Source organism: Anabrus simplex, chromosome 1 (genome assembly GCF_040414725.1).
Source record: "Anabrus simplex isolate iqAnaSimp1 chromosome 1, ASM4041472v1, whole genome shotgun sequence".
Classification (NCBI taxonomy): domain Eukaryota; kingdom Metazoa; phylum Arthropoda; class Insecta; order Orthoptera; family Tettigoniidae; genus Anabrus; species Anabrus simplex.
Genome location: NC_090265.1, coordinates 522,663,022 through 522,688,428, shown reverse-complemented (window position 1 = coordinate 522,688,428; position 25,407 = coordinate 522,663,022). Strand labels below are relative to the sequence as shown.

The 25,407-nt window shown below is 39.7% G+C and overlaps 1 protein-coding gene across 3 annotated transcripts in view; it reads right to left on the bottom strand.

Moving 5' to 3' along the window:
- Nucleotides 1–25,407, bottom strand: part of RPA1 (replication protein A 70) — a 126,073-nt gene that overhangs the window by 69,152 nt on the left and 31,514 nt on the right. For all 3 annotated transcript variants that reach the window (XM_067144813.2, XM_067144815.2, XM_067144814.2), the window contains exon 6: nt 6,002–6,164. In XM_067144813.2, coding sequence (XP_067000914.2) covers nt 6,002–6,164 — 163 coding nt within the window. The remainder of the gene's footprint in view (nt 1–6,001; nt 6,165–25,407) is intronic.

Sequence of the window (25,407 nt, the reverse complement as noted above, 5' to 3'; positions counted from 1 at the left end):
TTCCTACTGACGTCATTGTAATGCATGTTAATTTCAGTTTGGAAAACCACTAAGACAGTCTTTCTGAGGATGTGAAAAGACTGGTCGAGAGTGACTGTCTACCATTATAATGAAAATTTCTCAACCTGATTGTGACTGATGGTATGCAAGCGGGTCAACATTACAGTGAAAATTCCCTAAGTCGGTCTTCATATGTGAAAAGATGTTTGGTAGCTTCCCCGTCGCGTTTCTAGGATAACGTTAAGACCTATGCAATTTAATACAATCTTGCTCACAACGTGTACACTAGAATTCCATATAAAATGTAGAATTCCGTAGCGAAGCACGGGTATATCAGCTAGTATTTCATAAGGATTACAATAACCTTGTCAGGACATTATTTGCATGAATGGTTCAGAAGTTATGATCATTTTAGACTGTAGTGGTAATTCATTCCCTTTTGTCTGCCAGCAACTTGCCTCTACTTCGCCGCTTGGAGCGCTGCAGTCGCCTCAAATGAAAAATATCATTAGAGCTTCGCGACTGTATATATTAGACTGTGCTACTAATGTATTTGGAGCTCCATGTGCAATAATAATCATCATTCAAGATTCTTTAAACAGAAGAGCCTTTATAACACCATTGCATTCACATGAACTGAATGTATAGTTCTGTGTACCCAATTAATATCATGAGAAGACACCTTGATTTTGGCTCAATTAATCTCCGAACAGACTACAGCGTATTTAGAGCCAGCTTCGATCGCCTTTGTATGCATTAACTGCACCTACGTTTTTTGATTATCAATCAAAAGCAGCTTTTAATATATTGCACCGAAGTTTTACGAACCTCTATCAAAAGCAACTCTTTAAAAGCAAGATTCTTTATACAGAAGAGCCTTTTCTAACATCACGCATCACATTCACGTGAACTGAATGTTTAATTTTGTGTACACAACTCAAACATATTGATATCTTAAGAAGACACCTTGGCTCTGGATCACTTGAACTTTGAACGAACTGCAACGTATTTGGAGAACCAACTTCAATTGTATTTCTATGCGTGAACCGCGACCAGCATTTTATGAATATCTTTTTTTTTTTTTTAACTTGTTAATCTGGAATATAACTGCTTTAACAGGTTTGTCATTAGTTCTAGCAGTTTATGAATGTGAGGGAAAGCACTCTGAAGTGTAGAATTGCGATTCTCAAACAAAGGACTGACAGCATACAGGAAGACACAGTATGCCTTATATAAGTCTGATGACAGAACCATAAAAATTTAAAAACTTCACGATTTTGAATAATGTTCTTATTCTTTAGCATAAGAGTGTCAGATTTTGAGACACATGCACATCTATTCTGACGACTCAGTATCTTTCCTTTTTTTTCATGGTCTTTGGAACTACCAGGCTCAGCTTTTGGGATCATAAATGATGTTAAGCTAGTAGTTGATGCAAGCACAAACAAGCACCTCATCTTTAAAGAAACCAAGTAGTGGATCCCATTGCTCTAACAGCCTCTGCAGACACCTTCCTAACGATAGCCACCTTGTGCAAACAGGTTTCAGTATCTTCTTCATTTCCTTGTTGTGAAGCTCTTGGAATTTCTTAAGACGTTCCTTCCTCTTACAACTCTTTTCTAAATAATAGATGACATCGACTAATAGTTCATTAAATTTAACAGGCAAACTGCTTGCACCTTTCTCAGCAGCCAAGTTAATCAAATGGCATGAGCACTTCAGTATGAAGACAGATGACTGTGCTTCCCTTAAAACAGCAGCAACTCCATTCTTCTTTCTAATCATGACTGGAGCATTGTCAGAACAGAACGCTACACAATTTTGAATTTTTTGTAACACTAGCTGTGAAATTACCAAATTACCAATATTACATCCCGTTGAATCACCCACCAAGGCTGCGACAGACAATACTGAGCTAACTATCTTTTCCTGCAGGTATGACTCCCCCCCTTATCACTGTATTATTTGAGGAAGTTAGTGTATTACATATAATGTCCCTTTCACTCAAGACTGCAAAAGCCAAATCTGTGTGATGCGGCAGAGGTTGGGTACGGCAGGTCTAGGTACTCAAACGAGAACCTCCTCAACCTCTACAGATTAGGCTTCCTACAAGTCGTGCCATGTGCCATGTGGTCGAGGGACAACATGAGCCTCTCACCAACTTTCACAGTTTTGTGTCACATCACGGAGTTTCACTTGACATTAGTAACATCAGTGTGTTCACATCAGTGCCTTCGACCCTCAGTACAATAACAACAAAAGCAATAATAAGAATGCGTGTTTTGGATATTGCAGCACTAATTGAAGCTAACTGAACTTTTAAAAGTGTGAGTAATTTTTAAAACGTCTGCCTGAAGACTCCTGTTTGACGATCACGAATTTCAGGATGAACCCATATTAATCTAATCCTGTTTCATTTCATCTTCTTTGCAAGATGTGTAGTAAACAGCAATATTGTACCAACTTCTCCAGGTTCTATCACTGATTTGATAGAAAATGTAATATTCCCTCAAACTCCCCTCAAACCCTTCCAGAATAATAAAATATAAAATATAATAAAATATACCCTGTTAACTTTTGGAAATCAAAAATAGGAAGATTTTTAATTCTTGGATTTTATCACATATATTACCCCACAGTCTAAGTGAAAAAAGGACAGAATAAAAGGCATACATATCTACAGTTACAATGTAAATTGGCCATTAAATTTACAATCTTAAACGAAGAAAACATAAACATGGTTAAAAGAAAATGTACTCAATCATTCTCAATTATGACACACACGAATTTATAATCACACCGACACACACAACAAAATGCATAATAGTTTCCTTTATTAGACTGTAAAATGAATGGAAAAGTTAATTTTATAGGTAGGCCTATCTCTGAACAGTAGGGGATAACACTTTTTGGCCATAATGTGAAGAGAAAATAACCAGAAACTGTCACCGAAACTCTCTGAAATACACTCAACTCATTCAAATTATCAAGTACGAATGAACACAAAGCACTGAGATACGCAAAACTACCACATACAAAACAGATCAATACGTCTCGTACATTATTAACATACGACTCTGACATCAGGAAAAGCACAGAACATGAGAAAAACCTACAACTCCAACGAAACAATGCTAACAGCACGCAAACCACACAATAAAATCATTCTTTCGTCCCAATTAACGGAGTCGCTAGCCCGTGCTAGCCTCTCTCACTTGTAGGACGATTGCCGTTCCAAATCCCCAGCTGTAAAGCACATACAATACACGAAGGCGACGGACGATAAACTTGCGAAATAAACCATCAAATAAGTACGCTTGAAAATGAGGCTGCGTAAATTACATAAGCACATAAGAATTTATCCTTTATCCTGGGGGATGAGTATTTATTGTACTAGAGCTTACATTGATTTAAAAAAATCAGAAGTAAAAATAAATCACCGAGCTCGATAGTTGCAGTCGCTTAAGTGCGGCCAGTATCCAGTAATCAGGAGATAGTGGGTTCGAGCTCCATTGTCGGCAGACCTGAAGATGGTTTTCCGTGGTTTCCCATTTTTTTTTTTTTTTTTTTTTGCTGATTGCTTTACGTCGCACCGACACAGATAGGTCTTATGGCGACGATGGGACAGGAAAGGGCTAGGAGTGGGAAGGAAGCGGCCATGGCCTTAATTAAGGTACAGCCCCAGCATTTGCCTGGTGTGAAAATGGGAAACCACGGAAAACCCTTTTCAGGGCTGCCGACAGTGGGGTTCGAACCTACTATCTCCCGAATACTGGATACTGGCCGCACTTAAGCGACTGCAGCTATCGAGCTCGGTGTTTCCCATTTTCACACCAGGCAAATGCCGGGGCTGTACCTTAATTAAGGCCACGGCCACTTCCTTCCAATTGCTAGGCCTTTCCTAGCCCACTGTCGCCGTAAGACATATTTGTGTCGGTGCGATGTAAAGCAAAAAATCAGAAGACGAGTTAAAGACAGAAATGCCGGGTAAATCGGAAGGGTTGGCAGATTTGCATGTTGTTCCAAAGACAGAACTCCAAGAATTGTCACATTTGTAAAATAAACAGTGTCATGCGCTAAGCCTCACAAAGTCTGAATGGACCGTGTAACTCTTTTCACATTAGGAAACAGTTTCAGTCACCAGGAGACTCTGGTTCCTCGTACAAATATTTGGTTTGGGAGCCAGTGTGAAATGGGCCAAACACATTACGTGTCTTAAGATACAACACATGTGAAAACACCATACCAACACCTTCACTCATTGCAAATGCACAACATAACCGTCATGTCATGAGGATTATCGTTTGAACAACAGATTTGGTAGGAATAAAATATGTAATCTAATTCACCTTGGGGTGGGGGGAGTTAAAACAAAAAACTGATTCTGAAAAGTATGTATATAAATTTTAAAAAGTTTTAACATGAATAGGAAAGATTACCTTTTTAAAAGAATGAATTATCTGAAACCCATATATAAATCAAATGGCATTCTTCATAGCCGAGGAGTATGATCGTTTCATTTCAGCAGCACATAAAGGAAAAGTCGATCATATCTACGGACACAGGCTCATCAAATGGATAACTTAATGTAACCCAAGAAAATCAGCTGTAAATCAACATTACGAGGACGGTTTGAAAAGTTCTCGGAATCACCGCTAGATGTCAGTGCTAGAGCAACAAGGTTCCCACGCAATAATCACACATCCTTTGTGAGTGAACACATGGCGCGTCAGTGCTCTAGCTGCAGGAGTGTGGTAGTGACGACTCTTTATTGTCGTTCCCGCGTAGTGATTTGTGACAATGGAAAAAACAGATTCGAGCAGTGATTAAATACTTTGTAAAGAAAGGTATGAAAGCAAAGGAAATTCATGCCAACTTTCAGAACACACCGGGGGACTCTGCTCCTTCATTTTCAACTGTTGCCAAGTGGACCAGCGAGTTTAAATTTGGTAGGGAGAGCTTGGATGATGATCCGCGTAGTGGACGGCCATAAAGTGTAACGACCCCAGAATTTATCGCAAAAGTGCATAAAATGGTCATGGAGGATCGTCGACTGAAAGTACGGGAGATTGCTGAAGCTGTAGGGATGTCTTCTGAACGGGTATATTATATTTTAACCGAAGAATTGGGTATGAAAAAATTATCCGCCAGATGGGTGCCGCGGCTCTTGACACTGGACAATAAACGCACCAGATTGAAAATGTCCGAACAACGTCTGGCCCGTTTTCAGTGCAACCAACAAGGTTTTTTGAGCCGGTTTGTGACTACAGATGAAAATTGGGTCCACTACTATACCCCAGAGACAAAACAGCAGTCAATGCAGTGGAAACATGCTGATTCACCACCACCAAAGAAAGCAAAGGCAGTGCATTCGGCCAGAAAGGTCATGGCCTCAGTTTTCTGCGATGCAAAAGGCATTCTGCTGATAGATTATCTTCCTACTGGCTAAACAATTACGGGAAAATACTATGCAAACCTTCTAGACCAACTACAGGAAAAGATACGCGAAACAAGGTTATCTTTCATCAGGACAACTTTCCGCCGCACACAAGTGTTATTGCCATGGCTAAACTTCATGAACTGGGGCACGAATTGTTGCCACATCCACCTTATTCACTTGATTTGGCACCATCGGACTTTCATCTATTCCCCAAGCTGAAAATTTTCCTCGGTGGACGGAGATTTTCTACAAGGGAAGAACTGACAGCCGAATTGGAGAGGTATTTTGAAGGCCTGGAGGAATCTCATTTTCGAGATGGGATCAAGGCATTGGAACATCGCTGGACCAAATGCATTAGTCTACAAGGAGACTATGTTGAAAAATAAAAGCAGTTCCACCGAGGTAAGATACTTAATTCTAGTACATTCCGAGAACTTTTCAAAGCACCTACGGAAATTAGCCTATAATGAAACTACCAAAAGTATGAGATTGTGCTCATTGTCACTTCTAGTTTTCTTCTTTGTACAGACATTGGTTCCCTTTCATCTCCTCAATACTAACCTCAATAAGGTCATAGAACTTGTCACACTGCTCTTTGAAGGCAGTAGCTCGAATCTCTCCACTCTCATCCACCAGATCCATAGAGAAGAGCTTGCCTTCCCCACGAGAATTAGACCAAGTCTTGATGGGAGTCTTATTTGTCACACGTGCTCGAATAACCCACCTACAAATGGGATAACATATCAAGGAAGAACTTGTTTCCCTTAAGATGAAAATCAAAGTTGCTGGGAAAATGTGTTTAGGATCCAGGAGACAAAGGTTGCAGCAAATTATTATTCATTACCAAAAAAACAGACATCTTTGGATAGGAAGGTGGTGGAATTTTATTAGGCAGAAACAAAGGAATTTACAACATGGAACAGGTTGAATGTTTTCAGACACAGATAACTTATGCACAGAAGTAAGGCATATTATATAATTTCTCAGGAGAGTAAGTGAATTACATTACACAATGTCTGTTACGTCATCAGCCCCGAGGTTGGTCAGATCCTCAAATAGCACCACCAAAGATTATGTGGTTTTAAGGAAACTCCAAAAGCCAATGGCAGCACCAAAATACCTACATAATAAAATTTTCTTTTTTTACAATCTGCTTTATGCCACATCAACACAGACAGGTCTTATGGCAACTATGGGATAGGAGAGGGCTAGGAATGGGAAGGAAGTGAAAATGGCCTTAATTCATGCATTTGCCTGGTATGAAAATGGGAAACCACAGAAAACCATATTCGGGGCTGGTGACAGTGGGGTATCACCCCAGTACCTCCTGAATGCAAGCTGATAGCTATGTGACCAAAACTCCACAGCTTCTTGTTCAGTAAATGAACTATCCTCCAGTGTGAATTTACAGAAATGAAATTCAACAAAGGTTATTAAATTTTCGATTATGTACTGTATTACATGTTATAAATCTCATTTTCTTGGTCCGTATTGAGCTGTCGTATAATATTTATTCAAAACAACTTTTGAAGGTGTCCACCTTTTAAATACAATTTATTTTCCTTTACAGGTAGAATCTTTACATTAACATCAATTCAGTTGTTAGGAAATGTTTCGCCCTCATTTAGGGCATCATCAGCCAGTTTCTCGACTCAAAATATTTAATTACAACCAGAATTCTGATTATAATATTTTGAAAAAATGTTAAACTATTTAGTTCATGTTATTTTAAAATTTCTTGTTTTACAATACATTAAAGTACACCATTTGACTAGAATGACTACCAGTTTCAAGTAGAATGCATTGAGACAATGTTAATTTTTAAATAAAAGTTCTAAGATACACAAATTGAGTATTAAGTTAACACTGTTGAATCACTTTAACTAGTTATTTGAAATCAGTCGTATTGTCTATTAATATGATGGTTCTTCATTGGACATGAATTCTTGATGATACACTTTAAGGTTCATGTTCGAAAACCCTTTTATTAAGGTGTTCTAACTGCTCCACTCTGTTAACTTCTATTGAGAGAACATACGTAAAATGGATATCCCTATGTGGATTGTCAGTTTGAATTTGTAAATAGTTGACTAAGTTGACCTATTTCATGCTTCATTCTCTGTTTAAAAGGGCAATTTCTTAACAGTTCTTTAAAAATCCTTAAACATCATTGTTAGATTTTTAACTGACATATTGTCTATCTCGTGTCACCTCTGTAAATTCAGATTTATGCGAGTAAAATGAGTATATAAAAAATTATTTTGTCACGTTACAGATGTTTTGCTGTCTCCAACAACAAGCAGCTCACTACTTTAAGAACTTAAATTAGCTGTACAGCTTCATAAAGTATTGCATGATAACAGTTATGTTCACATTTTCAAATAGAACCTTGAAAATAATTTGAGGAAAGGATTTCCAGTTTGTCAAACATGTTGATCGAAGACCACAGAACGAATGACCATAGGGGGGGCGTTATAATGCACCACCCACAAATGAAGACACAGTCAATAAAGATAACGAGCCTAGAGACATTGCAATACATAACAGTGATGAGCATTTATGAGTACCCAACCAACATCAATCACAGAACGCACTGCAGTACCCAGTGACTTTTGCAAAAGGAAAGGATAGATATCTCCCAAACAATGCACAAGAAAATTCACATATAAATAAAACAGCATCATGTTAGCATTTCTATGCCTCCAAGTTAATTATCAGGTCAAACACTTTCAGTAACTGCACTATTTTAGGTATTTACTTTGTACTGCCTAGATACAATGACAAATATGATTACAGAAAGTCTGGACTACATATGGAGAAACTAAACAAAACTAAAAGCTGAAAATTACATTAATTTGAGAAATGCAGTGAATGAAGACAAATGTTAAAGCCAACAATATAGCACAAAATGTAATATTGCCTTTATCAAGCACCAGGTCACCGCAGTATATGCACGAAAAGACGAAAGATACAATGGCCTATGTTAGGAACTATAGTCTGCCACATTTGATATACAATACATTCAGGTGTAATCCCGAATGGGCTGTAGTAAGGATGAACTATTTTCCAAACACTGGCCTCATGACAGACATGATACAAGAGCTCGAGGTTTCAATTTAAAAATGAAAAAAAAAAAAAAAAAAAAAATGAAACAACTAACAAATACGGGTATATTTGGAGAAAATAAACTAAGAAAAAGTAAGACTTGAAGACCTTAAATTTATTTAGGAAGTTATTCTCGCTCAACATCATCTAAATATTAAAAATTTTACGTAATAATAATTTTTGTAATAGACCAGTAACATATGTTTATTCACTGATTTGGTGAATTATAATATAATAGTTCTTTAATTGTCTTTCAAATTTGCTTCACGTCGCACCGACACAGATAGGTCTTATGGCGACAATGGGATAGGAAAGGTCTAGGAGTGAGAAGGAAGCGGCCATGGCCTTAATTAAGGTATAGCCCTAGCATTTGCCTCGTATGAAAATGGGAAACCACGGAAAACCATCTTTAGGGCTGCCGACAGCGGGATCCGAACCAACTATCTCCCGGATGCAAGCTCACAGTTGCGCGCCCCTAACCGCATAGAGAACTCGCCCAGTCTTTAAATTTTGGTCTAAACAAAAGAAAGTGTTATAATGTTATTTGTTCTATGATATTTGTAAATAAGTTGGGCTTTAATAAACGTTGATGAAGGGAATGTATTACCGTACCCATGCGAGTAAGTCTCGTATATTTTTTTAAAAAATTGAGGCACAAAATTGGGTGCGGATTTTATTTGCATCAAGATTGGCAACACGCTCTTGGCTCACCTAGCGTTTGATGTTGGGTGTACAATTATGCTTTGTGCAACCACAGATCGAATAAAACTGTCCCCGTACATCATATTTAACTGGAAAACCATTCAGACTTTTAATTCTAAAGTGCCTTGACATTTTCAAAAAATAGTATTTTACAGAGTAATTTACATTCAAAATTTCTCTGCGGCATGATGGAACGCGCCTACCGGAACGTGCGGGGGTAGTTTTTGGCACTTTCACTCACTTCGCCATGTCTATAGTGTGTCTCATAGTTGCTAAGTTCGAGTGAAATCGTAATTCTTTTGTATTTGGCATTTTAAGGAACGCCACAATATCACGTAGCAGGCAGTGTGTGGAGAAGCAGAATTCATGAACGCTAGAGATCCCGACAGTTCGCCAAAGAGCATGGCTCATAATTATAATCAATTCATACGCAACAAACATTATTGCCAATGCCCATGAAACTGAATTGTTTTTATTTTACTGCCAAGCCTAAATGAATTTATGGTTTTAACGGAGATGGGATACAGTACTGTTACCATGCAGATGGAAGTGAAAGACTTTCTCCCTTTATCAAAGGAAAGTTCGATAAGCCACGATGTTTTAAGGACGTCGAGTACTTTCCGTGCAAGTACAAGGCATCTAAAAATGCAAACAGTAAACCAAAAAATAAAGTACTCACACAAATGAGCCTGCACAATTTGTCCTCGTCTTTGAATCGTGTGTTTTTTCTTTTGCTGTGTGAGGTTATTTCTGTCAGTGATTTAGCTAAGTGCATTACTTGATTAATGTAAATACACCTTGTTGGATACATGTCAGAAAAAAAAATTTTCCATGGCATTTGAAAGGTTAAACTGTGAATCAAAGTGATCACATGCATTAATGGGTCTTAGAATACTTTGTGATGCTCCAAGGGTTGGCATTTCTGAATTAAGAGAGAAGTCCCATGGCGGAAAATCGCGCAAGGATAGAGTTACTGTCCTATGGCGCAATGCAGATCCTCCCCTCATCACAGGAAAGTTTGATAAGCCACGAAGATTTACGGGCATCGCGTACTTTCTGTGCAAGTACAAGGCATCTAAAATGCATATGGTACATAATCCAATGAATAAAGCACTTGCACAGGGGAGCCAGCACAGATTTCTCCTCGTCTTTGAATCATTTTGTATCCTTTTTCTTTCGTCATGTAAGGTTATGTTTGCCAGTGAGTAATCCAAGTTCACTATTATTATACTGTTAAAAACACCTTGTTGGATACATTTTGGAAATAAGTTTATTCCATGACATTTGAAAGGTTTAAACTGTGATTCAATGTTAATTGCATGCAGTAGCAGGTATTAGAATATTTATATTTTTTGCTAGTTGTTTTACGTCGCACCGACACAGATAGGTCTTACGGCGACGGTGGGACAGGAAAGGCCTAGGAATGGGAAGGAAGCGGCCGTGGCCTTCATTAAGGTACAGCCCCAGCATTTGCCTGGTGTGGGGAAACCATGGAAAACCATTTTCAGGGCTGCCGACGGTAGGTTTCAAACCCAGTATCTCCTGGATGCGGGCTCACAGCTGCGTGCTCTTAACCGCACGGCCAACTCGCCCAGTAGAATATTTTATGACACAGCATCACTGAATTACGAGTTGGTGGTTAATTCGAAATCACGTAATAACGTGATTTGACTGTATCGCAAAACTAACATCAGAGTTTTCCAGTGTCTCTGTTTCAAGTGTTTACATTGCACAAAAAGAATTATCCACCATCGGTTGTGTTATTATCCAAGTAAAATGAGACCGTCGTGAGAAGTAAACCAACAAGTCATAATTCAGTTTTTCAATATATTCACAGCACCCTTCCTCAGCAACCACACTTTTTCCCACATCCTTCAGCCCCGCCTTAATTCCCCCCTCTCCTTCACCTCACACCTTGCCCCACCCGTCCCTCCTGGCCCGCCTCTTTCTTTTCCTTTCAATCTCACAACTTAGTCTGAAGCACACACAACAACAGGCCACACACACCATGCCGTATTGAGAGATCTCATATAACCCATGCCATCTAACTAACACACACTTTCCTTGAATTAATTAATTTTATCTAATTTATTCAGGTTAACTTCATGGGCACCGCAAGAAATTGCAAATTTTATACCAGACACAAAATATCTGTTTTAACCACATCTTCATATGTCGCCCTGACAACGTCCAACACTACTTCAGCCTGATTTAACAAGCACCACGAGAGCGTCTCATTTTATTACGTTGATTGATGTTGAAAACACCACCTAGCAGTTCTGCGTCAGCTGGTGGATATTTACAGCGGCGTCCAATGACTTGCATACAGCTAACACCATTCAAGTAGATTTGGTGATTGACTACGGGTTCAACGTTTACAATTGAATTAGTAATGATTAGCAGTGTTAGAACTAACAGTTCTGTGAATAATGATACATGAAAGAGTCTCGATGATGAGCATACTCAAGATGCAAGAATTTAGAATCTAGTTATTAAATTTACTCATAATTTCATCCCAGTTTTTTAATGTTAATTTGTATATATTTGTTTCGTTTGTTTTATGTCAATTGTGTGCACGTAACATTTGTTTAGTTATTAGATGTTTTACATTAAGGCTGAAGATGGCCAGCCCCAGCAAAAACTAGTCCCTAGTTAATATAATTTAGAATATTGCATATTATAGTATTGAAAGGTGGACAATTACAACATTAATTTAATAATTATATTGAGAAGCGTTTTAGACATGGACAATGACGAATTTGTAAGTCATTTAGGAGAGGATTCTAGTGTTGCAAGAGACAACGCATCTTCTGATCAACAAGGAATTGAGCCTATTTCAAGTTCAGATTAATGAAATACCTGTCATATAATTAGGCATACTTGCTAATATTCATGGAATTTGATAATGTAGCTATAATGCAGCTATAACTGTAAATTTACATGTTTAGATTTGTGTAAAGACCACGTGGACCTCACAGAGTGATATGAAATGTTTGTTTATGCCTACATTACTCCTTCGATGGAAGGAATTATAGTTCATTTCTTTTTTTTTTTTTTCAAAATGAGCCTTCCAAAAATAAGGGTGTGGGGTTTATCACGTTGAGTGCCGAGCCGATCGTAGCACACTATTCCACTGGTGCCAAGCATGTTTTTGAATTGCATTCCGCTGGTGCCAAAGCAATTGTACGCCTTGTAGTCTGTTTATAATCTTGGGATGTATTTATATGATGTACTAAGTAAATATTATCTCACCATACCATGGTCATGTGTGACGCCATATAGTGTCACATCAATTTTTTAGGAAAGATAAAATATAGCGTGACGCCATGAATTTTTTTGACATGGAATGTGCAATGCAATTTTTTAAATACGGGATATTTATTTGCTAATTCAAATTAACGCAATATTTATGAAAACCTAGTAAAATTCAAAACAAGTACTTATATTACATTACATATTGTTGCGAACAGTTTTCTGATAACTCTAAACAATGAAAATATGCGCCTTGGCACGCCCGAGTTCTTGTTACTCGTAATTTTTCACACCTTATTGGCATCGTTGTTCAAACATCGTCCTTTGTACACTTGTTTCATGTGCTATTTTCATATTTACGTTTTGCACATCTGATCGGGAAGTTAAGGGGAACGCGCTAACTACAGTAGAACCTCGATAATTCGAAATCGGTTAATTCAAAATGCCGCCTAATTCGAAGAAGCTCTCGATCCCGGAAACATGAGATACTGTTTTGCATGTTATTTCAATTGTTTAATTCGAAATACGGATAATTCGTAATTCGAAGTACAATGTCGGCCCCATTACCGAAATTCAGACTTTTAATTCGAAACTGCCTTTACATTTTAAAACAACAGTACGTTACAGAGTAATTTCAACTCGAAATTTATCCGCTGCGCGTCATAATAGAACGCGCGTTCCGGAACGTGGAGGGGTAGCTCTCCGCATTTACACTCACTTCGGTGGGTCTACAGTGCGCTTCATGATTGCTAAGTTGAATGAAATCGGAATTCTTTTGTATTCAACCTTTTAAGGAACGCCGTAATATCACGCAACAGGCAGTGTGCGGGAAAACAGAATCCGCGAACACTGGCCATACCAACAGCTGACGAAAAAACGTGGCTCATATAATAAATTCGTACGCACCGAAGAATAATTTCATTGCCGGTGAAACTGCATTGCCTTATTTTAATGCGAGCCCAAACGGTCTTATGGTATTAAAGGAGAAATTGCCAGCCGGGAAATCGTACAAGGGTGGTGAGGGATGGGGGTCATAGTAGTGCACATGGACGCGAGATACTTTATCGCCTCGCCATAGGAGAATTCCATAAGCTACAATGTTTTAAGGGCGTCGGGCACTTTCCATGCCAGTACAAAGCATCTAAAAATGCAAACAGTACAGAAATCCAAAAAATAATGCATTTGCACAGGGGAACCGGCATAATTTATCCTCGTTTTTGAATTTTGCGATTTTTTTCTTTCGTTGCGTGAGGTTATGTTTTGTCGGTGATTTATCCAACTGCATTATTTGAACACTGTAAATGCACCTTGTTGGATACATTTCGGAAATAGTTTTTTCCATGGCATTTGAAAGGTATAAACTGTGAATCAAGGTTAACTGCATGCTATAACGGGCCTTAGAATATTTTGTAACGCGGCAAGGGTTGGTACTTCTGAATTGCGAATTGGCGCTTAATTCGAAATCACGTAATTCGAAGTCCGATTTATGAGTCCCAACGACTTCGAATTAACGAGGTTTTACTGTATACGCTACCTGGCTGCTAGCGCAGCTCGACGCAGCGCGGTTGGTTCACGTCCGCTGCTTCGCTCCTCCCTACCTCTCCGCCACACTCCGATACTCCCGTGGCACTTCTAATTTTATGACTATTTATTTGTTCAATTTTTGCGTTTAAATTTGTGCTGCGTACATGCAGTTTTCACCTTGGCATTCTACTGCCTCCCACGAATATTCCTACCAAATTTCAACCGAATCCGAGTGTAACACATGTATGTATTCCCTCGTAAGACTATTACCAATATCTTCCATTTTTTATATTTTTGCACAACTATATAAACCAAGTGATAATACGTACGTAAACGAGGAATAAACAATGCCTGGCGCGCTTTCACCTGTGACAATGACCACTGGCCAGTCAGTGGCTTCGGAAGAATACTGTGGCGCCACATGGTGACAGAGTAAAAATACATAGCTGGAATACACCCTGAAGTTCGCCCTTCACGTAGTACCAATTTTACGCGCATATATGTCACAGCTGATTATCTACGGTGCATCGCCTGAAACTCAAATGTGCCGCAATATGGCGTCACGCCAACTCTGATTTCAAGAACGGTGTGCCGCCATATGGCGTCACGCCATCTCAAATTTGAAGACCAACGTGACGCCATATGGCGGCACGTGGCACCCAACGTGTTATTTGCGAAAATAAGGTATGTTCCCGGAACATACTGATGAATGAATGGTTTTCAGTGATAAAAGTGTATTGACAAGGTGGATTCAAGCATATCTATATATTAGCAGTTTACTAGGCGGGATCAAATATAAACAGGATTTTATTTTTTATTTAAATGCATTTATTGAAAAACAGAAGGCAGTTACAATTTATTTTTCCTCATAGTTTCCTGCTTTGGAAATGCATTGGTCCCAGCATATGGGCAGCTTTTTTGATGCCCTCATCGTAAAAACAGTGTCGTGTCACCAGCCAGTTGCGCACAAAGTCTTCCAGACTCTCTTCTTTTCTTCATCCATTCCCTTTCCAGATTCTCTCTGGGTATATAGTATACCAAAGCCCTCCACCTTACTCGATCTTTCCACCATTCCTCTTCTAGTACTTTATTGCTATCGACTCCCCTATTTGCAATACAGTCCACAACAGAGCTCCTCCACCTCAATCTAGGACGTCCCCTAAGCCTCAGTCGCTGTATCCATGAATGTTCTCTTTGGTATTCTCTCTCCTGGTATTCTCAAATGTGTCCAAACCATTTTAGCTTTGCTATATCAATCTCTTCTTGAAGTTTACACACTCCCACACTTCTCCTTATATCCTCATTTCGTATTCTATCTCGTCTTGTCTTTCCCTGTATGCTCTTCAAGAACCTCATTTCAGCTGCTTGTATCTTACTTTGGTTCCGCTTAGTTAACGTCCAGGCTGCTGAAGCATAGGTCAGTATAGGTTTATAATAGAACGAGTATAAAACCATGCACTTCACTGGCACATCTTTGTTCCATACAATGTCTCTCGCACACTGGTAGAAACTTGCAGACTGCTGTATTCTTAAATTAATTTCTCCACCCAAATTTCCGTCTTCAGATATCACACTGCCCAAATATTTAAAATTTGTCACTACTTCAAGAGGTTCATTTCCTATTTTTATCACTCCCCTGGATTTTCTGTTACCTCTTGTCATGATCAAACTCTTACTTTTTGCAGTACTAATCTTCATTCCAAAATTTATCTCCTCATTCCATAAATCAACTTGTGTCTGTACTTTCTGTTCATTATCCCCCAAACTATAATGTCATCAGCAAAGAGCATAGGCTTTACTTATGCGCCCACCATCTTCTCCTTGATATTATGTAGAATTCTATCCATGATGATAATGAAGAGCAAGGGAGATGATACACTTCCCTGCCTTAAGCCTGTCTCAACTCTGAACCCTTCGGTTTGACACATTTTGGTTCTAACACAGCTTTGGCAATTTTGATACAATGTTATTACCATCTGCATTGTTTCATTCCCATTCTGTGCCCATGTTAATGTTTTCCATACCAAATTCCTTGGGACACTGTCATATGCCTTTTCAATATCTAAAAACGTTACTACCATGTCCTTTCCATATTCCCAATACCTTTCCATCATTTGATGAAATGTAAATATTGAGTCAAATGTGGACCTGCCTCTTCTGAATCCATACTGGTGTTCTGAAAAATTTCCCTCTACTCTGTCTGTTATTCTTCTATCCAAGTTTCTTTCAAGGATCTCAGCTGTATGAGGTATCAGTGTTACTCCTCTATAATTTTCACATTGCTTCCTGTCTCCTTTCTTGAAAATTGGTATAATGAACCCATTCATCCACTCTTTTCTCTCCATATCGCTCTAAAGATTCTATACAACTGCTGTAGACCAACTACTCCTGCTGCTATTATCATTTCTATGGTGACCTCCTCAATTCCAGCATTTCATTCTTTCAGTGGCCCACTCAATCTCTGCCAAGGACACCTTGTTTTCCCCATCTTCCATCTGCACTAAACCTGGTTCTTCGATTTCTCCTTGTACCGAGATATTTTGCACGTTGTAAAGCTGTTCAAAATATTTTCCCCACCTCTGCAATATACCCTGCTTCTGTGTCATCACTTCCTCCTGTTCATTTTTAATGAAGTTAGCACCTTCTCCTGGGTTTTTCTTCTTTTTAACCCACTGGAACAAGATCTTTTTGTTTCCGGTTATATCTTCTTGCAGAGATTCAGTGAATTTCTGCCAGCATTTCTTTTTCTCTTCTTGAACCACCTTGGAGCACTCCTTGCAGCGCCTGTATTCTGTTTTGCATTCTGCTGTTCTGTTTCTCAGCCATCTTTTCCAAGCTTGTTTCTTCCTTTTAACTATCTCTTTTACCCTGTCATTCCACCAGGGCGTTTCTTGATCTTTCTTCCTGCCTGATACTCTTCCACAGGTCTTTTCTGCACTCGATCACGACTGTTTTAAAGTATGCCCATTCTTCTTCGACCCTTCCGATTTCTTCCTTAGGTATACTTATTTTAATGTGTGTCTGGAACTCTCATTTATTTCCATCTGCACTTTCCACACCCTTAGCTTTTTCTGCCTAATCTCATTCATCTTTGGTATCTTTCCCATCTTTAACTTAGCTATCACAACTCTGTGATCTCCTTCGAAAGATTCACTTGGGAGGGCTGTTACATCTACCAACATTTTCCTGTTATCTCGACCAAAATGTAATCTATCAGAGTTTAAATTTAGTTATTTCAACTATATCTTATTGTCTTCTGACTTTTTCTTTCAAAACCATGTGTTACCAATGATCAGCTCATTTCTTCAACAAAAGTCTACCGAAATATCTCCAGCCTTGTTTCTCCTCCTATATCCAAATGGACCTATAATCTCCTCATCTTCTTTTCTTTCCTGACCTACTTGGGGATTCATGTCTCCTATGATCATAACTTGTTTGTCCTGTATATGGCCTTCCAGATATTAAGGTATTCCTCTAGATCCATATCTGTATTTCCTGTTTGTGGAGCATACCCTTGAATTATATCCGTAACACCAGTTTCAAGTCTCAATCTGACTTTAATCAACCTCAAGAAGTAAGTATAAATAACCACTTACTTCTTGATTATACTCATCGATACGGTAATGAAATGGACCTTAATTAACCTGTCATTTATGTTTTCCACCAATTCTAGGTATTCCTTTACGTCTTTTCTAATTATGAGACACCATTTTCGGCTTCTCTTCCTGCATTACAGTATAAGGTGTATCCTTTCTTTAGTTTCCTCTCACTTTTTCCTTTCCATTTGGTCTCACTGATTCCCAGCAATGCTATATCTTTGTCAACCATAAATTCTACAATTTCTTCCACTTTCCCTGTTAGTGTCACTACATTGATGGTCGCTATCTTGATGTATTTGGTTGCTGGTCGCCCATTTCACACATTTCTCCCACATCACAAGAACTATACGTCACTTGTGGGGAACGCCCTAGCATTTTCCAAGGCTTCAGTACACTTGTCATCATACAGGCTTTTATTACGATGGGTTCGCCACTCCCAAAGGCATTTTAATAATAATGTTATTTGCTTTACGTCCCACTAACTATTCTTTTACGGTTTTCGGAGACGCTGAGGTGCCGGAATTTAGTCCCGCAGGAGATCTTTTACGTGCCAGTAAATCTACTGACACAAGGCTGACGTATTTGAGCACCTTCAAATACCACCGGATTGAGCCAGGATCAAACCTGCCAAGTTGGGGTCAGAAGGCCAGCGCCTCAACCGTCTGAGCCACTCAGCCCGGCTCAAAGGCATTTTAGAGCTACTGCCAGCCGAAACCTGTAGGCCACTCCTAATATGGAGAACAGACACCTTTTGCAGCCGCTCTTCTGGAGTACAGATGCTACAGCTGATATGGGGTCTGAGTGGCATTTCCTCCACTGAGGGCCCATTTCTCTTCTATAAGGAGGACTCCGCCCTTAGCCATTGGTCCTTATAGTGGGTCTGGCTATTTACTACCGCCCAACACTCGGCGTGGAGACACTGGCTGTATGGTTTACTCCATTACCATAGCAGATTAACTAGCCAGACATTCACACTCTCGTTATCTTCAAATCGTTGCCCTCCTAGAGCCTATATAAGAGGTGCGAACAAGTGCAAATCACAGGGCGATACGTCCGGGCTGTAGGGAGGATGATCAAGCATAGTCCAGTGCATTTCCTGTAGCTTGGAGACAGAGCTGCAGTATGAGGCTGCACGTTGTCGTGGTGGAGGATGACCTGTTGAATCAGTTGGTCTCGTCTTTTGTGGCGATATGCAACCCTTGTCTTGTTCAACAGCTCTCAGTAGTAAGCAGCACAGATTGTGCGTCAATCATGCCCTGGATCGCCGTTAATGTCTTTAACCGCACAAATGTTTTTGTCCGTAATGCTGGTCCGAGGACGGAGATCGCGTTGCTGATTTTCCACACGTTCTCGTCCTTCCTTGAACTTTTTATGCCAGGCAAACACACGCGCCCTTGACAATGTTTGATCACTGAACTGTGCAGTCAATCTCTGGCAAATTTCCGCCGCTGTAACTCCTTCATGAGCAAGAAATTTTATAATTATGCGTTGCACAAAGGAGGGGTTCACCGGTTGCTCCGGCATCGTGAGTGTTACTGACGAAACAGCCAGAAATATCTCCCCACTCCTAACGGTCCCGCCTAAGCAAAGAAGAAGCGCGGGGCCAGTCCTACCAGCTGCTGATGTTCAGGAACAATCCTGTTCATATTTGCTCGACCTTCGTAAAAACAGCTTTAGCAAATCCATCTATACGTTCTAATGGGCTGATTTGCTTCATTTTTGTTTTATTCTCTCCGCAATTACCTGCTGGTGAATCATGGCACATTGATAGGTTCAGCCAACTTTGAGTAATCCTAAAATCAGATCATTGAAGGATCATAACAATAATTGCAGGCAAAGGCTTACCCTAACCCGTAACACATTCTATACTTAGCAGGTTGCTAAGCGACTCAACACTTTCATTAATTTCTAATATATGATTTTCATCCTTAGTAATGTAAGTAAGTAAACCTTTATTTCCAACAATCTATACAGTATTTAAACCTAATGATCTCTATGCAGAAAATAGAAATACTAATAGTGAACAAAACTGCAACAAAAAACAAAATAAATGGCAATAAGGGAAACAGAGTAGTGTAAGGTTAACTACCTCCCTAGTTCCTGGGTAAGCGATCGCTTGTGTAACTCTATCTCTGCTGACCTAGCATAATACCTGTATGCTAGGATCCCCCCGTCCATCACAAATGCTCTCACCGCCACCCTTTCCCCCCCCCCACTGCTAGCCAGTAGTGGGGAAGGCCACCATTCTCCTCTGTTGGGTCGAGTGAAATTTCACACTTTACATGTCCCAGGATTATCCACTGCCTGATTCATTGTTTCTCTCCTCTTAACGCATCTGAGACAGCTTTTAAGGCAGCTGTACATCTCTTTCTAATTCTGTTCAATAACCTACATAAATTACCAGCACACTTCCATTCAGACACTAATCAACTTAAAAGCTTATTTCCATTACCCAGTTGGGCAATCAACTTCAAATGCTGCTCAGTAATAAACATACACCTCTCTTCCATTGTTTCTTTACATACTGTCGGTAAGTGAAAATCCTGTCTCTCATCACCACAAAACGTATTTACTTTCAAATTCTTCTAACCTCTATTCATATGTATACCTAAAAACTACCAAATTAAACCTCTTCTCACCGTCCTATTTACATTTGCCACTCTCAAATTCAACACTTGATTTACCCTCATAAACATCTTTAGGGTAACTCTCTTCCCACATTCGGCTACCAGGTCTTGTTCAGCAATACCTCTTGCCCTCATAATCAAATGTTTCCAATGCATATCCCTTCTCCTCCCCCATTCAATATTATAAAACTCACCTAACACCAGTCTATTTAAGGCGTTCTTTACCTTATCAACCCAGTAATCACCATAATGGCATTTCATTTGATACTGGTAAGCAGACTGCAGAATTAGGTCCCCTTCACCTTCTCTCAATCTGCACCAGTAACTAAGCACTCTTTTTAAAATGCCAATCTTGACATACTCTGTACACATCACCTTTACTCCTGCACTCGCGGCACACAATGGCAACCCCATAACAATGTTGCAGAACATACTCTCTATCTACTCTAATACCCCACACTCTTTCTCCACTCCCCAAACCTCAGAAGTGTACAGCATTTTACTTTTCACCACTGCACTAATACCCCACACTCTTTCTCCACTCCCCAAACCTCAGAAGTGTACAGCATTTTACTCTTCACCACTGCATTAAACACCATGCATTGTATATCATAACCTACATTCTGAAATTTATTCTCCAATATCCTAGTTGCTGAGAGTGCAGCTTGGCCTTTCCATTTGGCTCACCTAATTGATTCCACCTAACTACCATTTCTACTTATCACCCCCAGATTCTCCCATTTATCCACTACTTCTATCTCTTCCCCATTTATTGTCCACTTCCTCCCCGATTTCTTTTTGTTCCCTTTCCTACAGACCATCACCTCAGTCTTTTTAACGATTTTGACCTTCAATGACCATTTCATCGCAAAACTACAAACCTCGTTCAAGCTCATTTGCAGTCCCCAAGCTGTTAACGTCAACAGTAATACATCATCAGCAAAAATCAACCCTGGAATTTCTTGTAGCCCTAGGACCGGCCAGGCCCACATTTTCTCCCCACGACCACCTAGTTTAATGAACAATAAGAAAAGAATCGGCAACAATTTACACCCTTGTTTCAGCCAAACTTTCGATTCAATCAATCCACTAACCACTCAATCCTCCACCTTAATGCTACAATGATTTTTTTTCATATATGCTTTTAATCACCCTTCTCATCCTATCCCCCACCCCTACCCTCCCCAGTCCTTCAAACGAGGCCATCTTACTCACTGTATCGAACGCCTTCTGAAAGTCAATAGCAGCTACAAACACTTTGGAGCCTTCTTTTCTAACACATTTATCTATTATTGTTCTCACAATCATTAAATTATCACCATCCTATTCCCTTTTCTGAAACCACTCAAACATCGATATAATAGAGTAACCTTCTGCCCACTTCCTCAGCCTGTTTGCCAAAATACCCGTGTACACCTTGCTCAGGGAATCCTGCAGGGTTATGCCTCTATAGTTACAGAGGTTAGCCCTCTCTCCTTTGTTTTTGTACATTCATGCCATTCATTCGGGAATTTCGCTCCCTCAAATATCTTGTTTAGAAATGTAACCAAACACTCCCTCATCTATTTTTTGCTACTTCCTTCCAATAAACATTTGTTATCCCATTTTCCCCTCCTGTAGTCCTGTTCTTCAATTTACTTATCACTCCCATCACCTCCTCACCTGTTATTCGTTTATCCAAATCCTGACTACTCCTCTCTATCCCCCTTTCATCCTCATAGCTTCCTTCTGCCCATACCCATTCTTCCTTCTCCCCTAATAGTTCCTAGAAGTACTTCACTCACGTTCCACACTCAATTTTAGGTTTTGTCACTCTACTTGCACTTCTACCAATTTTATTAAACCTCGCCCACACCTTATCTCCTTCCCTGTCTTTACACTCCCTGTTTATCGCTTCCGTTTGAGCCTCCTGCTATGCCTTTTTCCTCTCTACTAACATTTTCTTAAATTCTTTTTTCAACCTGCAAAACTGTTCCCTCAACCCCCTCGCACCATGTTTCCTGTACCCAACGAGCGCTCTCATCACTAACTTCCTCGTCTCCTTACATTCCTTATCGAACCATCTCTCATCCTCTACTCTGGAAGTCTTCCTGCATGCTCTTTGCACTGCCACTCTCTACTAGGATATTCCATAACTGTAAAGCCCAATCAATATTACTGCCCTCAGTTGCTACATCTATCCCTAATCAAATAATCTGAAATTCTGCATCTCAAGGTGGTAGTTTAACTTTGCTTTACCCTCCTCAATCCAAATATACTTGCTAACTCTGTGACCCCTTTTCCTTCCCCACCTCCTCCTAATCCCCTCTCTTCCTCTACCTCACTATTCATGATTACATATACCGGGGAATGATGTGATTCCACACAATCATCCCAATTCTACTTATCTTCCAAACTAATTACCAAATCAATAACACTTCCTTCCTTATTTGTAATGTGTGTCATTTTTCCTTCCCTATCACCTTTCCACCATCCATTCAGAATGTACAAGTTGCTCACCCCACATAATTCTAGCAACTTCTGCCCATAGCCATTCCTCCCTTTATCTTCACATCTCCTACATCCCAGATTTACTCCCGCTTTCTCTTCACCATACTCTGGACTGGAGCACCCAATTTTCGTGTTCTAAGCCCCTAACAAAATCAATCCATCCTCTTCATACTTCCCGCTAATCATATTTATTTCCTCTACCAGTCCTTAAAAAAAATCCATCTCATTTTCTATACATATAATTCGGTCAATTAACTCTGCTTTAATAACGATATACCCCCTGGATTTCATTCCTTTCTTCCCTGTTTCTTCCTCATGTTATTCCTTACCACGAATCCCTTCCAAGTTAGATTTATCCCTTCTTTGAGCCATGTCTCTCGGAGGGCAACTATATCAAAACTCTCCACCATCTTCCCTACTTCTACATTACCTAACTTACAGTAGAATCCTGTTTATCCAAAATAAAGGGGGCGGAGTCACTTCGGCTGATGCGTTTTTTCGGATGACACAGGGTGAATATTTTCGGAAGTTAAATGTTGACATAAAAATGCATAAACTCTGTTAAGCAAAGGTGCATACTGCTTAATAACATTAAAATGTTTACTAATGACACTCATTGTATAAAATTGATTTTCTTCTGAATTTTCTTGGTGCAGCTATGTCGCGTCACCGTTTAATCAACAATACATCACTTGGTGCAGAGGTGCCATCCATTACGGATTGTCCGTAATTATTACGAATTACACCTTACGATTACGGCGTTACGGTCGGAGGGTAAATTATTACGGAGAAGTGACATTATCACGAAAAACTAATTCTCTATGGAAATAAAGGAAAGAAGGAAAAATCTTCAGTCCTTTCGAGCATTTCTGCTCAACCCTCCTCCTTTCATGTTTGTGAGTTGGCAACGATACTTAATCGATCGTTACTTCCTTTTGCTACCCATACGCATTGTGAAATTCATTGTGTGACTGAAGAAGTTCTACTCTGTTCATCTCCATTATAAATCCTTAAGTAATGTTGTATTTGAAAATATGAGGGCTTCAATAAGCACATCTACACTAGAATCGCTTATGGTTCAGTCGACGAAATGGTAATCGCAGGAGGAAGGATGCTTGAAGAAAATTTACTCTCAAAAACAGCTGCTGGGTGCTAAACAAGCTACAATGAAGGTTTTTTTTATCACTGAATTAAGAAGTGTGCAAATGTTATTGTGTAATATGACATACTTTAGAACATATTGTTGTCGAGAAGGGCAAAGGGGGGTATCATTGTCAAAAACGGAGGAACACGCTTTGTATTTGACTAAACATTTTCTGAGGGGTGGAGGGTGATTACCGATAACATACTGCACAGGTTGGCACCTCTACTTTGTTTAACAAAGCAATCTGAAATGATGAAACAATCTCTTTTGCAATGGGGTAAGAAAAGCATTGGAACTACAGTATAAAAAGGCAAGGCCAGTGGAACGACCTTGGGTGAAAGAAAAATATGAATGGAGAAGGGTCGCTGGACTTCCCTGGTTTCCTAACAGAAGCTGCAGTATAGTCCGAGCAGTAAACAAGATGAAACTCCTGCAACTGAAGCAACGTTAATCACTGTCTACATAATCTTCATGACGAATAATACAGTAATAATCATAATAATGCAGAAATAGTAATAATTCCCGTTTATTCAAGAAAAAATGTGTCATGGAACAAACTAGATTGTAAGAAACTGTTTTGTTTTATGCTACACGTGCATTCTGGTATAAGTCATGATATAAAAACAGGGTTTGCCTAGTAGCTCTCAGCACATATAGCAAGAGAATGACTAATATCGACGGCTAAGAACGAGAGGGTAAAAACGAAATATTAAAATACAATTTTGCCAGAACATTTTGGTCAAGCGAAGTTCGGTTAAGTGGGGTTCTACTGTACTTCCTACCCCTTCAATATTTGAAAAGCCCATCTTACACCCTAGCTACCTGCTACTCTGATTCGCCCTCTCCTTCTCACACTTATTCCTACTTGCATCCGCTGTATTAGTCGATTTACTTCTAGTTTTCTGCAGTCCTTCCCTTTCCTCCCTGCTCTCTACCTTTTTTGACATCTTAGCAGATTCTTTGATCCCCCTCTCCTCCTGCCCTTTGCTTTTCTTCCCCCACAGATCCTTTGGACTTACATTTTTAACCCTGCTCATTACCTCTCTCCGGCTACTCCCTCCCTCACCTCCACAGCACTTGTCGGTGATGCACGACTGACCGCACCTCTCTCCTCACGTTGATCAGCCTCTTCTTCACCCCAGCGGTATTCATGGCAGCCTCTTCTCTCTTCACCCTAGTCTTTACTCCTCTCCTCACCAACAGCCATTACTCAGTCATCACCAGCCGAATCCTCCTCTTCTGTTGTTGCACCTCCCGCTCCCATTTGCATAATAGCCTGTAGATAATTTTTGTCCATTTCCTGCAACTTATCAGCCGAGACCATTCTCTTGACCATCTTCCATTCCCCACCACGAACTTATTGCCCCTAATGAACGTTCTCAGTCCTTGTTGCCTCACTCTCCACATGTCTTCTTATCATTTTAAACTCTCTGCTCACTTCACTGTCTACATCATCTCTCTTCCTTTTAGTTCCCTGCATTCCTAAGGACAATGTCAGCTATTGGGGTTGATATCAATGTAAGC